Genomic DNA, 20,478 nt, shown 5'->3' with positions numbered 1-20,478 from the left:
CAAGCTCAGAGGACCATATGTAGGGACAATTGTTTAATTGTTTAGAATACTTTTAACTCAAAAATTACAGTGTTACAGTCATTGAATCCACAAGGCATTTTCAGTTATAGAAGTACAGATACAACATCTAAGTAAGGTCAAATGAAATGTCATAATTTCAATTAGACAATAAAAAGAAAATAACACTAGCATTTTACTCATATCTTTATTTATATATATTTATATAAACATTATAAGTACCTCCAAATGGGAATGAATGTTGTGTCACCTCAAAAGATATATGGTAAAATCACAATCCCTAAAATTCCCACTTATATTGTTATTTGGAAATAGGGTATTTACCAAAGTAATTAAGTTGTAAAAAATGTCACTAGGGTGAGATGTGAATATGAATGTTATCCTTATAAGAAGCATATATAAATAGAGGAAAGATGATATGAAGAATTAGAGCAAGAATATCACTCTTTCTGGAGCTATTTCCTGAGCACAGATCTAGGAGTAGTCCCCTCCCAAGACTTCAAGATGTGGCTCAAAAACTCCAGAAAGAAACAATGATATCATGCCTTTGAAACATAATATTGATAGAACTACAAGTGACTATGCTGATTAAACATGAAGAAATAAAGAAGACCCTAGAAACAAATGTGAATGAATTACCAAAACATATAGGACACGGCAAAAGCAGTGTTAAAAGGAAAGTTTGTAGCAATGAAAGCTTTCATTAGGAAACAAAAAAGGCGGGCCCGGAGAGATAGCACAGCAGCGTTTGCCTTGCAAGCAGCCGATCCAGGACCAAAGGTGGTTGGTTCGAATCCCGGTGTCCCATATGGTCCCCCGTGCCTGCCAGGAGCTATTTCTGAGCAGACAGCCAGGAGTAACCCCTGAGCACCGCCGGGTGTGGCCCAAAAACAAACAAAAAAATAAAGGAAACAAAAAAGGCACACAAACATAACCTAATAACATAACTGAAGCACCTAGAAAAAGATCAACAAAAGGAACCCAAAACTAGCAGATAAAAGGTTATAATAAAACTTAAAGAAGAAATTAATAAAATAAAAACTAAAGAACAATTTAAAAGATCAACAAAACCAAAAGTTGGATCTTTGAAAAAATAATAAAATTGAGAAACCATTAGCAAGACAAGATTTTTTTTTAAAAAAAAATCATACTTCCATTGTTTAAAGTCATTTTTGGCTATTTTTCATCACAAATGTTGATTGAAATGTGAATATCTGGGCTTCCTGATCCCTGTGGGAGACACCTCAGAGAGTCCACAGCGAATTTTTCAACTTGATTCCATCATTGTTCACTGACCAGGGAGGAGTGCAGCCACTCTGCTTTGCTTCAAGACGATGCACATATCCCAGCACATGAACCCCAGAACAACATGTAGCAAAAGTCATGCTACAGCCGTGTCAATGGGGAAACAATGCCAGACAACAGCATACATAGAGAATAAAGATGGCAGCTCTGATATCTCAGAGAATACCAACCATATAGCTAACATCTCAGACAAGGAATTTAGAGTACTAATATGGAGGAATTTCATAGAACTCAAAGAAAGAATAGATCAAACTGAAGAGAACACAATCAGAAAAGTCCGAACTGAAATAATAGGATTGAAAAGCTCAGAAGATGAAATTAAAAACTCAATGCAAAGCCTCTCAAACAGACTAACAGCTGCCAAGGACAGAATCAGCAAGCTAGAAGATGAGATGCAAAACAACTCAATACAGCAGAAGAAATTGAAAAAGAACCTTAAAGCAAATGATCAAACACTAGAACAAAATACTCAAAGAATGTGAACAGATGAAAATAGAAGTCTTTGAAAAATTCAACAGAAACATAAGAATCATTGGAGTGCCAGAGACCTAGAAAGAAAATCTCCATAAAGATTCAACAGTCAAGGACATCATACAGCGAAACTTCCAGAGCTAAAGATGGCATGCAACCACATCCAGTAAACCCAAAGAATACCAGCTAGAAGAGACCCGAAGAAAAGCACCCAAAGACACATCCTAGTCACAATGACAAATCCCACAGAGTCAGAATACTAAAAGCTGCAAGATCAAAAAAGGCAATTACATTCAAAGGAACATCCATAAGATTTAGAGCAGACATGTCACAAGAAACTGTCAAGGCCAGAAGACAGTGGTGAGATATTGTGACAAGACTGAATGAAATGGATGCTTCACCTAGAATACTGCACCCATCCCAACTCACATTCAGGTTTGAAGGAAGAATTCATAGCTTCACAGATAAGCAACAGCTCAGAAATTTTACAGATGCAAACCCAGTTTTAAAAGAAAAACTGAAAGGTCTATTTTAAGACAAGAAAGACAAACAGACACACCAAACTTACACACAAATGATAATACATCCCATGACAATATCTCCCTCAACAACGATGGACTAAGTGCACCAGTGAAGAGACACAGAATGGCTAAATGGATAAAAAAGATGAATCCAACGTTCTGCTGCATACAAGAAACACACCTAAATAGTCAGAACAAACATAGACTCAAAATCAAAAGGCTAAAGGAAAATCATCTAAGCAAACAACAATCTTAAAAAAAGCTGGAGTGGTCATATTAATATCAGATGACACAAACTTTACACTCAGAAAAGTTGTAAGGGACAAAGATGGACACTTAGTACTAATCAAGGGGATAAGTGCTGGCACAAAAACATACCTCCATAAAATCAAGAGGAAAGAAATTTTGCAGGCTACCTTCACTAACCACAAGGCTCTGAAATTAGATGTGAACTACAAAGAGACACAAAAGAAAAGCTCTAGCATCTGGAAATTAAACAGCCTGCTGAATAACCAGTGGGTCCGAGATGAAATCAAAGAGGAAATCAAAACTTTCCTGGAAACAAATGACAATAAAGACACAAACTATCAAAATCTATGGGACACTGCAAAAGCAGTCCTGAGCAAAAAATTTATAGCTTTGTAAGCAAACATCAGGAAGGAAGAAGGGGCATCCTGAATAGCTTAATGACGCAGCTTATAAAATTAGAAAATGATCAACAAAAGGAACCAAAAATATGGAGACAGAGGAAATAACAAAGCTTAGAGCAGAAATCAATGAAGTAGAAACCCAACAAACAATCTGAAAGATCAACAAAAGCAGAAGTTGGTAAAAAAAAATAATAATAATAAATAAAAGTCTTTCCTCTAAATTCTGGCACAAGACAAGGCTGTCCTCTCTCACCACTCCTATTCAACATGGTACTGGAAGTACTTACTATAGTGATTAGGCAAGAAAAAGATATCAAGGGAATCCAGATAGGAAAGAAAGAAGTCAAGCTCTCACTGTTTGAAGATGACATGATACTCTATTTAGAAAATCCTAAAGACTACCAAAAAGCTTCTAGAAACAATAGATTCATATAGCAAGGTGGCAGGCTACAAAATTAACACACAGAAATCAATAGCCTTTTTATACACCAATAATGGTAGGAAAGAAATGGACATGAAGAAAACAAATCCATTCACGTTAGTGCCACAAAAACTCAAATATCTTGGAGTCAACTTGACCAAAGATGTGAAGGACCTATAAAGAAAACTATAAAGCCCTGCTCCAAGAAAAAAAAGAGAGGACACATGGAAATGAAAACACATACCCTGCTCATGGATTGGCAGGATTAACATAATTAAATGGCAATACTCCCCAAAGCATTATACAGCAATCCTTGGGAAAAAGAATATAAGAGGTATTATTTTCTTCAATTTTAAACAGTATTACAAAGCAATAGTTATCAAAACAGCATGAGCTCTCATTCGACCCAGCTATTCCACTCCTAGGGATATACCCTAAGAACACAAGAATACAATACAAAAACCCCTTCCTCACACCTATATTTATTGCAGCACTATTACAATAGCCAGGCTCTGGAAACAACCAAGATACCTTTCAACAGACGAATGGCTAAAGAAACTGTGGTACATATACACAATGGAATATTATGTAGCCGACAGGAAAGATGATGTCATAAAATTTTCCTATACATAGATGTACATGGAATCTATCATGCTGAGTGAAATAAGTCAGAGGGAGAGAGAGAAAGACGCAAAAGAGTCTCACTCATCTATGGGTTTTAAGAAAAAAAAGTCATTTTTGCAACAATCCTGAGATAATGAGAGGAGGGCTGGAACTTCCAGCTCACTTCATGAAGCTCACCACAAAGAGTGGTGAGTGCAGTTATAGAAATAACTACACTGAGAACTATCATAACAATGTGAATGAATGAGGGAACTGGATGCCTGTCTGGAGTACAGGTGGGGGTGGGGTGGGATGGAGGGAGATTTGGGACATTGGTGGTGGGAATGTTGCACTGGTGAATGGGGGTGTTCTTTACATGACTGAAACCTAATTACAATCATATTTGTAATCAAGATGTTTAAATAAAAAATATTAATAAAAAAATAAAAATAACTACACTGACAACTATCATAACAATGTGAATGAATGAGGGAACTGTCTCAAATACAGGTGGGAGGGGGTGGGGTTGAGGGAGATAAAGGGCATTGTGATGGGAATGTTGCACTGGTGAAGGCGGGTGTTCTTTATATGACTGAAACCCAACTATAATCATATTTGTAAACAAGGTGTTTAAATAAAAATAAATAAATAAAATAAAATAAAATAAAATGCATTTGGAGGACCGAGAGATAGTATGGAGGTAAGGCGTTTGCCTTTCATGCAGAAGGATTGTGGTTTGAATCCTGGCATCCCATATGGCACCTGCTGGAGCGATTTCTGAGCATAGAGCCAGAAGTAACCCCTGAGCGCTGTTGGGTGTGACCCAAAAACAAAAATAAAATAAAATAAAAAATAAATTAAAGAGTCTAAAAAAGAAATGTGAATATCTGTTAAGATATACATTATACACTTTATGTAAGTAAATCCTGTTTACAAAGAATGCTTAATCATCTAAAATTATTTATGTAAGGGATAAACAAAATACAAACTTATAAAAATTTTAATTAGAAAAATGTAGAAGAGTGGCCAGAGAGATAGTACAGCTGGTAGGTCATATGCCTTGCATGCAGCTAACCCAAGTTTGATCCTTAGCATCCCATCCCATATGTTACCCAAAGCCTATGAGAAGTAATTTCTGAGCACAGAGCTAGGAGAAACCCCTGAGCACAGTCAGGTGTATCCCAAAATAAATAAATTAACTAATTAAAGAACTATGCAGAAGACTAAATAAAAAAATATTCTAGTGAACACTAGTCTAGAGCATTGTTTTTCTCCCTTTTCTAACCCTATTCCAACCTTTTATTGGAGGAAATATATGTTTTATTTTTTCAAAAATCTTTGAAAATCATAAGTAAATTTAAAATCAGCAAGAAAGGGAATCTAACCAATAGTTCATGATTAACATAGCCATAAATAAATAAATCACTTGCCATCTTATTGGGGGAGAAGCTATTGTTAAACTGATGGTTAAAGCTATAGTTAAACCATGAGTTTAGTTCTCAACTAAAGATTTCCCAAAATAATATTAGAAATCTTTTTTCTGGGATATATCTCATTACAGTGTTTAAAAATCTCCTCTGGGAATCTTTTCAAGAAGAATTAAATAATATGATGAGTTTTTCTAATTTTATAGAAGTCTATGTTGATGTTACTCTCTCTCTCTCTTACTTCTGCTGTAGAATTAAATTCTTCTATCAAAAAAGAGGATCAATTAATGTTTCTTGATCTCTGAAACCTGTAAAACTAAAATAGGCAAAAATCGTGAGGCAGACAGCACAAAATGTACATATATTCCCTTCCAACTCTGCTTAATTAGAGCCTCTCTATCTAGTGTACTGTTTCCTCTCATTCAAAAACAGTGTGGTCTGCAATTCGGTAATAGATACTCATTAAGTTCCATTAGCAGCAGTCACATCTAACGGATACAATAGGAAGCAGCGACTATTCACAGCAACAGGTAATATAGTACAAAAAAGACCTGTTAGACAAATAACGGGGTCACCCTCAAATCAGATCCTCTTGCTTTTACAGGCACTTACTTTCTAAAACTCAACATCCTATAAAACATGTTTTAATTATATTCCTCGACCACCTGCTACATTCATTTCATCTAGCCTTTTAGTCATTCTGACACATACAATCTTTTCAATTTCCTTTTGCTCTGTACAAGATCTGCAGATGTGCGGGTAGATTAGAGATTATTGTTCTGTGGTCTGGTAGAAAGATATTTTAAAATAAGATTATAACGAGTATAATTATGATTATCCTGATAATCATCATAGTTGCTGTGTCAGAATTTTACCAAGGATACAAAATTTTATTTTATCCAGAAAACAACCTTATCTGGAAAATACTATTATCTTTCTCTTAAAAAGAGGTTAGGTCATAAAGTTGCTGGCAGAGACAGGCCTCAAACCTGTTGAGTCAGGCTCTACTTTCAGTGGTATTAACTATTGCACTAAAACAACTCTCAGCGCTCTTCAGGGATCGAAGAAACGTTCTTTTGAAGGTTCTGAAATCCTGTGAAGTGCTATATAAATTACATCAACTTTTCCCAGGCTGGGAGGTATTCACAAATGTTCCTTCTTAATAGGGTTTCCTGGCCAGATAAAGATATAACTTGCTCCAAGGAGAGATTTTTTATGGAATTAAAAGTCAGTGTGTAAACTGTTTTTCAAATGGAGTACCCCTCTGTGTGGAGCATATAGAAAAATACCTGTTTAACATCTTAATCCACAGAACAGAGAGGAAATGCTGGCTTGCTACCACTGTCAAAAAAGGAGCCAACATTCCACATAGAGGAGCTAGAAAATAGGTTTAATATATGCTCATTTTCCTCTTTCACAATGCACTTAATTCTCTAACCATGAAGGATACCTTTTTTTCCAGATAAGTGAACATGCAAAGATCCTCCCAGCATCTTTCCCTTCCCTATCAATCTAAACGTCAATAACAGGGAAATACTCCTCCATCCCTCCAAGCTCCATTTTTTTGTTTTTGTTTTTGTTTTTGAGTCACATCCAGCAGCACTCAGGGGTTACTCCTGGCTCTACACTCAGAAATCGCTCCTTGCAGGTTCGAGGGACCATATGGGATGCTGGGATTCAAACCACTGTCCTTCTGTATGCAAGGCAAATGCCATACCTCTGTGCTATCTCTCCGGCCCCCCAAGCTCCATTTATGAGCATACCCAGAAATGACATTAATGAAAGTCTTGACAAAAATGAGTTACCTCTACCAAGAGGTAAAACAATTAAGTTTTGAAATTAAATTGGAGCATCAGAATCAAATTCTAGCAGCCCTGAAAGCATCTAGAATATTTTCAGAAGATACACAATCATCTGTTTTTCTAATCTTTATTCAAATCCCAAGAAAAAGAGTCAACAAAAATATAGTATAGGATGATTAATGATTTTATCATTATCATGATTGTCACTTTATCATAATCATGATCATTGTTATTATTTATTTGTTCTCAAGTTTCCACTCTATATTTATGATACTATTTTTCATCTAGTTTTCATCAGATTATTTGCTTCATCCTTTCTACTCTCCTAATCATTTCCCTTTCCTGTATCACAACAGATGTGTCAATACCTCAGGAGATTAGACACTCAGCCCCCTGCGTTTGTGATACTATATGAATATGCTACTCTATGCCTAATCACTTATTTGGTCATAATTTTCTTTTCTGAAATATACAGATTACTCCAATATTCCTAGTCTAGTTTCAACTTTGCTCCAATGGTGAGTTCATACATCACAAATCCCCCACAAGCTTTAGGAATTTAAGACTCAATAAATCTAGCCTTCCCATGTCTTTTTTGGACATTCATCATCTTGATGGTGCTACCTGTCATCTAACCACCAGATCTGGTGACAGATCTGGGAGTCCTAGACTCCCTTCACTCTCCTAACTCCACCTTCATTACATCCAATTCTTAGTCCACTTTATAAATTGTCCTGTATAATTGGCATCATTATTCATTCCTCTGCTATGTTCTAAATCAGAAGTTCTAACACTTATTTGCTCTATTTTCCCCTTTAAAGAAAAAAATTAACTCATCATTTCCATGGAAATCTACCTTTAATAAGCAAATAGAAAGCACTCCCAACCCAAATGTATACAAGGCTAGTTATTCCAGCAGCCCCCTCTTAGGGAAAACACTGGTATAAATGACTGTTTGTGTCCAAAAATTGTATGCTGAAACCCTAACCCCAATGTGATGCATTTTATAGTGGGAACTCTGGAAGCTGATATACTCCTGCAAGTATGGCCTAGGCAATGAAATCCCCTTATAAATAGGGATACCAAGACCAAAAAAAAGTACAGTGGTAAGGTGCTTGCCTCATACACAGCCAAACTAGGTTCAATCACTGGCATCTCATACAGTTCCCTGATCCTCACCAGGAGTGATCACTGAGCACAGAACCAGGACTAAGCCCTGAACCCTAAGCACCCTGGGTTTGGCCACAAAACTCGAAATTATTTTATTTTTTATAAGATCTTTATTGATATTATGAAAAGGAGGCAGAATGAGTGAGTAAAGGAAAGGGAAAGGAAAAATCTACATATTACAACCTAATTATTAATACTATAATGTTATTTAAAAATCATGTGTTGGCCCATCCCCCATTCTTCCTGTAACCTTACCTACTAATAAGACCTGCCCATTTCTGGGAGGGGTCTTTGGTGGGTAACAAAAGGTTTGGCCTGAAGGGCAGGAAGAAGCTGAGAGGATTTGGAGGATGGATTGAGAAAGAAGGAGCAGGAGGAGAGATAGCTGAAAGGGGTAGAATGCAGGGCCAATAATGAATCTGGCGTAAAAGGATGTGATGGCCATACATGTTGGCTAGGGACTTGAATAAAGCTGATATCTCTTGGAACCTGTCTGTGAATGATTTCCTTGCAATTATCCTGAACCTGCAGACCTGCCAGCAGGAGACGGTTGGAGGTTGGAGACAAGTGGCCTGGGCTGAAGGAGAAAGGCCCCTCCATCAACCATCCACCACCATCCACCCCCATCCAAGGGCTTTTATTTTACATCATGTTTTAAGGATTCACACATACCTGTTTGTTATTCATTTTTCTCAAAATTAAATTTTACCATGAAATCTAGCTAACTAAATACATATTTATTTACATATGTAATTAATTTTAAAGCCCAGAAATGGTATTCAAACGCAAACTGTTTTGTGTCTGTGTGTGCTTTGTGTGTGTGTGATTTTAATTCCACAAAGATATATTTTGGACAATTGTGTAACTTTAGTTATCTATGTTTAACTTTATTTAATGCCATGGTTTACAAAGTTGTTCATAGTACAACTGTTTCAGGCATTCAATATTCCAGTACTAATCTTAATGATTGTGAGCTTCCCTCCACTACTGCCCTCAGTTTCTCAAACACCCCAAAAAGTTTGTCTTCTTAGCAGTCACAAAAGAATTGATTTTATATTGCTTGTTACAACAAAATGGTAAGTGAAATTAACAAAAAGAATAGTTCAGTATAAGGAAATTTGTTAAAACGGTTATATTTCACAATGGTGTTACTAAAATCATTGAAGATATTCTGAACTGTTTGTTTCTAGTTGATCCTTCTGTGTTACTGTTTTATTGATCTGGTGGGCTTCTGTGCTACTTTCCTGTCTAATTTGGTTAAGCTGTAGAGGAGCTATAGAACTAGAACAAGTTTTAGCCCACCCTCTTTCAAATGAGGTCTTAAGTTTTCAGCCAGAAGGCCAATGTGCCTGTGAATTTCATTGGTCATGAGGCTGTGAAACGAGCTGTGTAGCTGTTTGTGAGGCTGCCGGGGCTACTGGTGGTGGGTGGGAGAGATGAGGGGTGAAAGGCAGAGGGGGTCAAAATCCTCACTTCAAGAAGGTTCCAGAGTCAAACTGGGGTTTTAAAAAGTGATTAAAGTGATCCAATTTTAAAGAAAGCCATATTTAAGAATTCAGCATCTATTGATACACCAGAATAGCACATACAAAACTAGATAGACATTTATATAGCCAGGGTCAAATAAAAACGAGAATATTATTTTTCTTCTATCCACTTCCAATTTTAAAAAGCACTGTGGTGTTTTTAAGATATATATATATATATATATATATATATATATATATATGTTTGTGAGCAGTAGGATTAGAGCCTCCCATGTGTGATATTTAACCTACAGCACCACAAAAAAGTGAATAAACTAAAAATAACAACAATGCATACAAGTCTGTATCGTTCCTCACATAAGGCAATGTACCCACAATAGCTCTGATCTTACTATAGCTTCTGAACACACTCTCTTTCTCCAACATACTACTCTTTCCTTGAGGTTCTAAAAGGCCTCCCTGCACCTTAGTCACAAAATTAATCAGTCCAATAAGCATTCTCAGCTGAGGTATTGACTTTCCCCACTCTAGATGTACACTAGCCATATTCCTTCCTGACTTCCTACAAGGGTCCATGAAGAAGCTCCAGAAAATTCCCTTCTCAAAGACTTCACTTTATACAACCCTTGCTGCTCCTGTATGTTCTCTTATGGATTTCTTTCTCTCTGTGTCAGTCCCAGGACCACACATGCGCATTTGATTTCCACAAAAATTAAAAACACTTCATATATCTCCACATTCATCCTTTTAACTTTACCTCACAGTAAACCTTCTTACAAAAGCAGTCTGCAACATATATGTAAAGAGTATTTTAAATGCTCATTTTAAATAGAGCAACTACTTTTATCTTATTTAATCACTTATTTATACTAGATTATTTGGTACATTGTTAAACTTTGAGTACAGAATATTTATATTTATGACTGGTAGCAATTTTAATTCTACCTTGGTTCCCTCTTATTCTTCTTAATTTATGGCACTAAATTTTTTGTACTAATTTATTTTTATCAGGTTAAAGGTGAATTATTCCCAAATTGCCAAATTTCAACCCTAAGTGAATATCTGTTTTGTTGAAATTTCTTTGTGAACACATATATAAAGTTATCCATTAGCAATGAATTAAGAGAGCAGATACTTTGCATTGCTACAATAAAAGTCACTTTGTTTTAATTTATATGGAGATGAATTTGAGATGCAAGTACAAAAGCAACAGTGTGTGAGAATGGGGAACAGCACAGGAGATAGAGGCTTGCCTTGCACACCGTTAACCTGGATTTGACCTCTGGCATCCCATATGATCCCTTGAGCCTGCCAGGAGTAATTCCTGAGTGAAGAGGCTGAGTAAATCCCTAAATATTGTTGGTGTACCCAAAAAAAAACAAAGAAAAAAACACAAGGGTATACTTCCTAGTATTATCTTTGTAATTTTTAAAATGCATTCTTATATCGTATTAAAAACTGAGTTTAAATTGTCAAATTAAAGACATTCTTTCAATAATAATTTTTAGACACAAAAGAGAAAAGAGCTGGAAGTTACAGCTTACCTCAGGAAGCTCACCACAAAGAGTGATGAGTTTAGTTAGAGAAATAACTACATTTTGAACTGTCCTAATAGTGAGAATGTATGAGGGAAATGGAAAGCCTGTCTAGAGTACAGGCAGGGGTCGGGTGGGGAGGAGGGAGATTTAGGACATTGGTGATGGGAATGTTGCACTGGTGATGGGTGGTGTTCTTTATATGACTGAAACCCAAACACAATCATGTATGTAATCAAGATGTTTAAATAAAATATAAAAAAAAGAATTTTTAAAAGAAAATTAAGTTATCAACTTTTAAAAACATAAAAAGAATGAAATATTTAGGAATATGTTGTTTGAATCTTAAAAAGTATATCATGAACATTCTGACTCACAATAATAAAAAGCTACCCACAACATCTATTCCCACCTACCACCTTTGTGCCACCATCAGCTCCACCATTCAGTCACTTCTGACCACACCCCTCCAAAATAGCACAACTCCCAGAGCAACCAACATTGGTGCTTCCTTCCAGATCTATGGGCACATGAGCACTCCTGGACATAACTGCTACCTCTACAGTTGGAATTGCTCTTTCTGCCAATGGACAGTCCACCTGATGTCTCTGCCTCATCCACTTGGCTGGCTCTTCTCAGGTCACTCTTCCTGAGCATCCCAGAGCAATCCTCCTAAAGTGTCCCCTACTTACTCTCTGCCATTTTGTACCAACATCCTTATCTTACTTCCCTATTTTTCTTTTAGTGTATGGCATTCTTTGACACATTTCAGTGGTTCCTTGTTTTATTTCTTTAGTCTCCCTCTTTTCCCCTCTCATGTACACACATGTACACATATTACCATATGTCCTATAAGTAGGACTTTTGCCACTTCTTAGCTACTTCTCTCTAATAACTAGAAGACTGGCACACTGTCCTTGCTCAAAAAGAGAATTGCATGAATAATATAGACTAGTAGAGAACCTGTATCTCTGAACTGTCTTTCTTCTTTTTGTTGTTGTTGTTGTTGTTGTTGTTGTTTTGGCCACACCCAGTGGCACTCAGGGGTTACTCCTGGCAGGCTTGGAGGACCTTTTGAGATGCCAGGAATCGAACCCAGGCCCTTCCTGGGTCTGCCATCTGGTGAGGTAAATGATCTACCACTGGGTGATATCTCCAGTCCTCTGAACTGTCTTTTTACTCATTTTAGACATTTTAGTAGGATCTGTTTGGGGTAGAAATCGAGACTGAAAATACACCTATCTTTTACCTTTCTGATGTCACTCGGATTTGCTCCTCATAACTGCAATTCACACCTTCCATCTTCTCATGGAAGTATTTTTCCACACACTGTTCTTCAAAATCATGAAGTTTTTTTAGATCCTCTTTACTCAGGTACAGTTCTGTGAAAATAATTATGTACATAAAAAAAAGGGGATGATCCATAGAAGGAAGCTGAACAGAATTTATAAGAGGCTTTAAAATGGGTGAAATGTCATTTGTGAGCTAAAACTTTGCTGCCTGGAACCAGAGAGGAAGCACATTAGGTAAAGTACTTATCTTGTATACTGCCAACCCCAGTTCAGTCCCTAGCACTGTCCAGGGTCACTCCTGAGCACAAACAGGAATAGCACCACCTCCTCAATATCCCAGGATATGGTCTAAAAACAAATTTTAAAAAATTTTGTTAGCTTTCCACATTGTCTTGGCAATGTTTGTTGGGAAGCAGAATGAAAAAACAATTAAAAACTCCAGTCTGGTTTTACATATTAATTCTACAAGCAGGGATGGAAATTTGAAGATGATTCATGTGAAACCTTCTTTCACATTTGCATGGGTTAGTTAGAGTGTTTTTACACATTAACAAAAACTCACCAGACCTACAGACATATAGGAAAAATGACATTTTCCTCTTGCCAATCAAGAAGACAGTAAGTAACCTACAAACTACAAGCAAGGCTAGGAAAAAAAATATTGAAACTAGTCTGTTAAACATAATAAAGATTTGCCTTGTCATACTGAGTTTCTATGAGTATGTTTTTCTATTTCTGAGTATATTTCTATGAGTATATCTTAGTTTTTCTCTTTTATTAAAATAAGCCATTCTTGGGGCAGGAGCAATGGCACAGTGGTAGGGCATTTGCCTTGCACATGGCTGACCCAGGACAAACTGCGGTTCGATCACTCTGTGTTCCATATGGTCCCCCTAGCTGGGAGCAATTTCTGAGCCAGGGGTAACCCCTGAGCATCAGCAGGTATGCCCAGAAATTTTTTAAAAAGTCATTATTGCCAATTATTTACTATTCAAAGCTATGCTGCTTCCCTGATAAATCTATATATCTTATAAAAAAGATATATTACTTGCTGGTAAAATGTAACTAATGCAATTATACTTCAAATGTCAGAAACCCCAGTTAGTCTATCAACCAGGCTAACCTAATAGAAAAATACATCAACTTTGGAGCAAAGTTCTGAATATTTGGAAAATATATGAATATTATATTATTTTCATTTTTTTTACAAAAACATGGGGGATGGAAAGGGAGAACATTAGAGTTTCCCTGAAATTTATTAAAAATTCAAATACTCCATCACTTATAATCAAAATAAGAGACAAAATATTGGTCTTAAACTAAAAATCCTGGGCAGAATAGATAACTCAACAAGCTGAGCCCAGGCTTTACATGGAGAAGCCCTTGTGATCCCTGGAACCACATGGTCCTCCAAGCAACCCTCAAGCACAGAGCCAGGAGCATCCTCTGAGCATTACCAGGTGTTACCATCTCTCTCAAAATAAAACAAACTATAACAAAATCAACTTAATAACAATTCTAATAATCAATATTGAGTCATAAAATATGATTCAATATTTACAACTCAGGTGCACAATGTTTTCTGATTTTATGGTGTGAAAGAATATTTTAAATACTTAAAAAGATAAGCATCTCCATCCCAGATCTGATTTGATCACAGAATCCATTGTTATAAGGCATTTGTCCTGCATGCAGCTGATTCAAGCAGTCATCACTTATAGTTCTGGGTGAACCTAACCACCAAAGGAGCCACTCTTGAGCATAGAGTCAGAAATAACTCCTTCAAATAATCTCTTAAAATCAAGTTCGTGATTGTGATTTCAAATTTGTGAATTCCTAAAAGCAAACCATCTAAAAGGCAATCCCATGGGAGGGAAGAGAGTATTGGGGAAGGCGAGAGGGAAACTGTTGACATTAGTGGCAGGAAATGCGCACTGGGAAGATTGTTGTACATTTTATGACTGTAAATCATGAACAACTTTATCTGTGGAAAAAAACTGTAGTATGAACAAGTTTGTAACCGTGGTGTTTAAATTTAAAAAGTTGTTTTTGTTTTTTTTTTTTTAAGTAAAAGGCAATTCCAGTAACAGATGAGCAATATGAAACGCATTCTTGTAAAATTCCACCAGGTGGCACTGCTGCCCCGTAACCAAACGTTTTGCTCCTCAATACGAAGGAAATTCAAGAATTTTCCAAGAGCTTACTTGTACGCATTTGAAAATTTACTTGAGTTTTATTGAGAAACCTCCTCTAACCCAGATCAATATGAGACCTATAAATATTTTGATGTGATGAGAGAAAATCTGACCAAAACAATTCCAGGATCTTTCAAGTGACTGGCTCTCTATTCTTATTTTGTCATGGTCCTGCTGCCAAGGACTGGGATTAGGAGTCAAAAAAGGATCACTTTCTGCCTTAATATTAACTTCAGTTGTATTTTACTAAATTTCTTGGGAATAAGAATGTTTAAAATGTTTAAAATACATTTTCAGGGGCCAGAGTGATAGCACAGTGGTAGGTCACTTGCCTTGCACGTGGAGCAAACCCGGGACTAATCTGAGTTCAATCCCCAGCATCCCATATGGTTCTCTATGGTACTCCTAGCCTGCCAGGAGCGATTTCTGAGCACTGCCTGATGTGACCCAAAAATAAACAAAACAAAACAAAATATTTTCAAATTGTTCCAGAGAGAGAAAAATATTTAGAGATCTGCTTCTAAAAAGTATAAGCAAATAATCATATCTACCTTATAATAATACCTGCTTACAGGACTACAGAAATTTACAGAGTCTACAGTCCAGACCTTCCCTGAAACCCTTGGAAACAGGTTTAGAATTCAGAGTTTTTCTGTTCTAGTTTTAGACAGGTAATATAGAGCATATACTAGAAATGAAGTAAAACCCTCAGTTGGGGCTAGTGCAGGAAGCACCCTGTAACTGAATCCATCATTTCTGTTTTCTGTAGCAAAAATCAGTGATGACATAGAGTCCTTCTTCATGTAATAAAAAAAAAATAGCTTCACAATAGACCTATCAGCATCTTTTGTTCAAATTAGATTTTTCCAAACATTAGAAGAAAATGACATTTAGGATATAAAAATTGAGATGGAGGATTAGACATTTAGGACACTTATTTCTTCTGTATCTAGGAATTATTCAAAAACTGGCCTGATAGCACAATTGAGATTGTTTGAGGAGGACCATAGAACCACAATAAGTACTTTTGTCCTATACATGTGATAGTTTTACTATCCAGTCAATGTATGGCTATGAGAAACGTCCTGAGAAAATGTCTAAATTCTTTAGACTTTAGCTTGGGAAAGACAGGGACACAGAGACAGAATGAATTTAAATTTCTGAATCCTTGTATAGAATCTTTGGAAATATGAAACAACCATTTGGAATCCCTCCAAGTTCAGTAGATCAGAGAATCAGAGAGCCATGATTTGAGTTAACGATCTTTGCAAAATCTGACTCCTCTATTTCCCTTAGTCTAGCAGACCTGCTAAAACTCCTTTCTCTTCAGGTCCAGCAGAGAAATGAGTATGAATCACTGTGTCTGCGCTCTAAAGAGTTTTTCTGATGGTGAGCAGATATAACCATATTCAAGATATCTGGGTCTTTCTAAAACCAAGTCATCAGTGGACACCCTTTTACCTTTTTCAATACTCTATTAACTCCTGTCTCCCATCTTGTACATTAATTTGCAAGGGATGGAGCACCTATGTGTCTTAACATCATGATTTTATTATTTTTCTCTTCTTCTTGCCCCACCAATGAAAACTTACTTAATCCAACATCTCCCTCTTCTTGGTCATTTGGAACTCGATGATGGCAAAGTCGGCGAAGGAGGAGACCAGCATGGCTCAAGAGGATAAAAGGTGGTGGTAGCCAAGGTTTCTCATGATAGGTCATAGTGTAACGATAGCGATTGTATTTCCAAAGTTTGTTTGAAATGGATTTCATCTCTACATAAACATTACTGTAAAGAACAGTGAAAGAGGGACATCTTAATGAGAATCCTGAAACATAATAGGTCTTTATTTTCCAGATTTCTACATTGATATAGCAATATATAAAAATATCCATTTCATTTGTTATTTTTTCTACACAAAAATTTATTTTCATCTTCAATAAATATTCTAATTATATCATTGGTGAGAGATATAAATTACAATAGAGAGAAGTAAATGCTAACTTTGGGGAGTTTGTTTGTATTTTTGTTGTATTTGTTTGCTAGAAACCACACCCAGAAGTGCTCAGTACTTTTTCCTGGCTCTGTGCGCAGGACTCACTCCTAGTGGTGTTCAGGTTTCAAACCCCAATCAGTGTCATACAAAGCAAGTGCACTACCTGTGGTACTATCTCTTTGGCCATGGAAATGCATGTTTCTAAGCTTTATCTCCAAATTACCAATTTAAAAATTCCAATTCTGTTAAACTGTTAAACTGGATATCAACAATTCCAGGTAATACCAGAGCACTAGGAAGTTTGAAGAGTAGCCCTCTTCTGTGCTCATGCCAATGACTACAGAAGATATGCCAGTAGAAGATGGCAGTTTTTTTGTTTTTTTTTGTTTTTTTTTTGTGGTTTTTGGGTCACACCCGGCAGTGCTCAGGGGTTACTCCTGGCTCCATGCTCAGAAATTGCTCCTGGCAGGCACGGGGGACCATATGGGACGCTGGGATTCGAACCGATGACCTCTTGCATGAAAGGCAAACGCCTTACCTCCATGCTATCTCTCCAGCCCCAGAAGATGGCAGTTTTAACAGTGCTACAGGTCCATAGTAATTAATGCATAAAAATTTGCAAATGGCTGGTGAGCAATTGTCAGACTTGTTTTGTGCCCAATGTATTCACCTTTAAAGTGGGAAGACAAATCCATGCAAGGATATCTCCATCTTTCTTTGGCTCCAAACTTTCTTGAGAAACAGAAATCTTATACCTTAGTGTTTTAAAAGTATTTTAAAATAGCTATAATTAAACATTCTATGGATAGTTATTTTGGGGGAGTTCTACCTTGCAGGGCCCAGGGGTTACTCCTTGCTCTATCCTCAATGATCAGTTCTATAAAGTGATCATTTTTATTGGGAAATTTTATGGGGTATCAGGAGACATGACCACTTTCATATAATCTTGTAATAAGTCATAAGGTATGCCCTCCATATTCCTCTCTGACGAAAGTCATTTTTTTAAGTTGCCTTATTTTTCACCTTTCTCTTACTGCTATTTATTCTAATTTTCTTACTTAGGTGCCATTCACTCGTTTACTTTTCTTATATTTTTCCTTCTAGTGACATAATTAATGAATAGGTACTAGCACAATAGCACACTGGTAGGGTGTTTGCCTTGCAAGCAGTGGACCCAGGACAGACCCAGTTTCCATTCAAGGCATCCCATATAGTCCCCTGAGCCTGCCAGGAGCATTTTCTGAGTACAGAGCCAGGAGTAACCCCTGAATGCTGCCAGGTGTGGCCCCAAAACAAAAACAAACAAACAAACAAAATATAATCAATGAATAAAATACCTATAAAAGCACCTATCATATGAGACATTCAGGCATGTATTTCTTTCCCAACACCTCACTCCATCCCTTCCATCTGATGAACAAATACAGGCCTGGCACTCTTCTCAGTACTGAAGACAAAGTAGAGCAAAAAAAAAAAAAAAGGAAACCCAAGAAAGAAACCCAAGGGAATACCTTCCAGAGTTCAAAAGGAAAAAAAAAACATTAATCAGGAAAAAATAAAACATAAAAACATATGCAGAAATAAAGAGAAAAACTGCAATGACACACCCCAAGGAGATGGTTAAAGGCTTTCCAATTTCAACTTTCAGTCTAATTTAAACTGAGTAAAAATGGGAGAACATTACAGAAGAACAGGGAGAGCAAACACTCCTGTTTTATTTGAAAACCCTTGAGAGACCAATTAAGTTGCAAAGGGTTGAATTACTTGGAAGAACAGAGTATGGTGTATGATTGGAAACCTAGAAGAAAAACCAAATTCCAGGAGGCTGGGATAGGCCATGCAGGATCTTTGACTTTGACTCACAGTGAAATGCAAACCCACTGCAGAGTTGAGCAGAGAGAAATCATTTGACCTGTATTGAGAACAGAAAATAATGGCTAAAGAAAGAGGCACAGAAATAACTAAGGAGGCTGCCTGGTTGCAGATAAGGTGAAAAGGTAGTTGGAAAGAAAATTGAATGCTCTATAAAGTGAAATAGAAAGAAAAGACAAACACCAGATGATCACACTTGTATGCAGAGCACAAAGAAACAAGGCAAGGAATTAGATGGTTTTCAGGATACTCCAGAGATAACTGTAATCTGAAGGTGTTGAGATAAGGAGGGACCTTAGGGTAATGGTGGGGAGATGCTGGCAGTCTGGTGTAGCAGCAGCACCAGTATAAAACAACAATATTGATACTATCATTATATATATACATATATATATATAACAAATAACAAATAATGCTCAATTTGCTTTTTGGCTTGAAAGCTACCTTCAGCAGTGCTCAGGACTCACTACTGGCTCTGCACACAGTAATAACTCCTGGTGGGACTCGGGGGACTTTATGAGGTGCTGGAGATCAAGCTAGAATAAACAGCAAGCATCATATCACTGCATTATCTATCTGATTCACTAAAATTTTTATGATTTTTAATAAAAGCTTTTTAAAGAACTCATGAAGGCTTTTGTTAACTTAGTTGTGAAGATACAGTGACATTATTACCTAACCTATAATTTTTTTAAATTTTAAATAAGGTTTTTAGTCTGAACTTCAATAGAAACTTGTGACCATCCCCCTATCTTGGAGAGAAATCTCTAAGTAGAATAAGTATATATTGAAAAAGGGAAGATATCAAGAATGTAGACAGAATTTTAGAAATCTACTCTATTGACTGATGGTGAAAGGGGCACAAAGGTCAATCTGTATAGTAGAGTAGAACTCTGGACTTGAGATATAAATTGGGATTTATCAGCATACGTAGCAAAAAAAACCCCCTCAAATAAAACATGTGCAAGTTCTAAGCCCAAGGACAATCCAATGTTCAAAGTGAGAAAAAAAGATGAACAACAAAAGGAGACTGGAGACAGCACAGTAGATAAGGCATTTATTTGCCTTGCATGTGGCTGACTCTGATTAGAATTTCTAGTACCTCCACATGGTTACCCAAACTGACCAGAAATGATTCCTGAGCACAAAATCAGGAATAAGCCCTGAGCACTACAAAGTGCCTCTGCTCCTATCTCTACTAGAAGGGTTAGGGTAAGACAGACAGAGAGAGAGAGAGAGAGAGAGAGAGAGAGAGAGAGAGAGAGAGAGAGAGAATTCCTTAGCAAATTGTCAAGCCCATCAACTGTTAAGCTTAACTGTAATATATGTTCTGCCTTCCTTTTGCTTTTAGCACATATTCTTTGATTTATTTTTTTTTCTCTTCTCTGGCTTAGATCCCTTCCTACCAGAAGTTTCATGTTCATATTTCAGTCATGATCATAAAAATAAAACACTGAAAATTACAAGCACAACATACATGTGAACCTACTGAAAAGCCTTCTCCCCATTTTTAATTTAACCTAAAAGAAGAAACCATATTTAATTAAAATCACCTACTTGAAGAAAGCGATCAGCAGATTCACCATGATGATATATTGCACGAAGAGGTAGACAGCTTGGAGAAACGGAGTAAGAAAAGAACCGGGAGGACAAGGTCGGCCCTCTGAACAAACTAAATAAATATTTAAAAGAATGGGTTGAGACATTAATGTTTA

The 20,478-nt window shown here is 36.7% G+C and overlaps 1 protein-coding gene across 1 annotated transcript in view; it reads right to left on the bottom strand.

Annotated features, from left to right (window-relative positions):
• Positions 1 to 20,478, bottom strand: part of TRPM6 (transient receptor potential cation channel subfamily M member 6) — a 136,922-nt gene that overhangs the window by 43,721 nt on the left and 72,723 nt on the right. The window contains exons 22-24 of the mRNA XM_049769755.1: positions 20,321 to 20,435; positions 16,490 to 16,683; positions 12,660 to 12,792 (exon numbers count right to left, since the gene is read on the bottom strand). Coding sequence (XP_049625712.1) covers positions 12,660 to 12,792; positions 16,490 to 16,683; positions 20,321 to 20,435 — 442 coding nt within the window. The remainder of the gene's footprint in view (positions 1 to 12,659; positions 12,793 to 16,489; positions 16,684 to 20,320; positions 20,436 to 20,478) is intronic.

This window comes from Suncus etruscus, chromosome 3, assembly GCF_024139225.1.
Source record: "Suncus etruscus isolate mSunEtr1 chromosome 3, mSunEtr1.pri.cur, whole genome shotgun sequence".
Lineage (NCBI taxonomy): Eukaryota > Metazoa > Chordata > Mammalia > Eulipotyphla > Soricidae > Suncus > Suncus etruscus.
The sequence above is the reverse complement of the archived record's forward strand: the minus strand, read 5'-3'. Positions and strand labels throughout refer to the sequence as shown.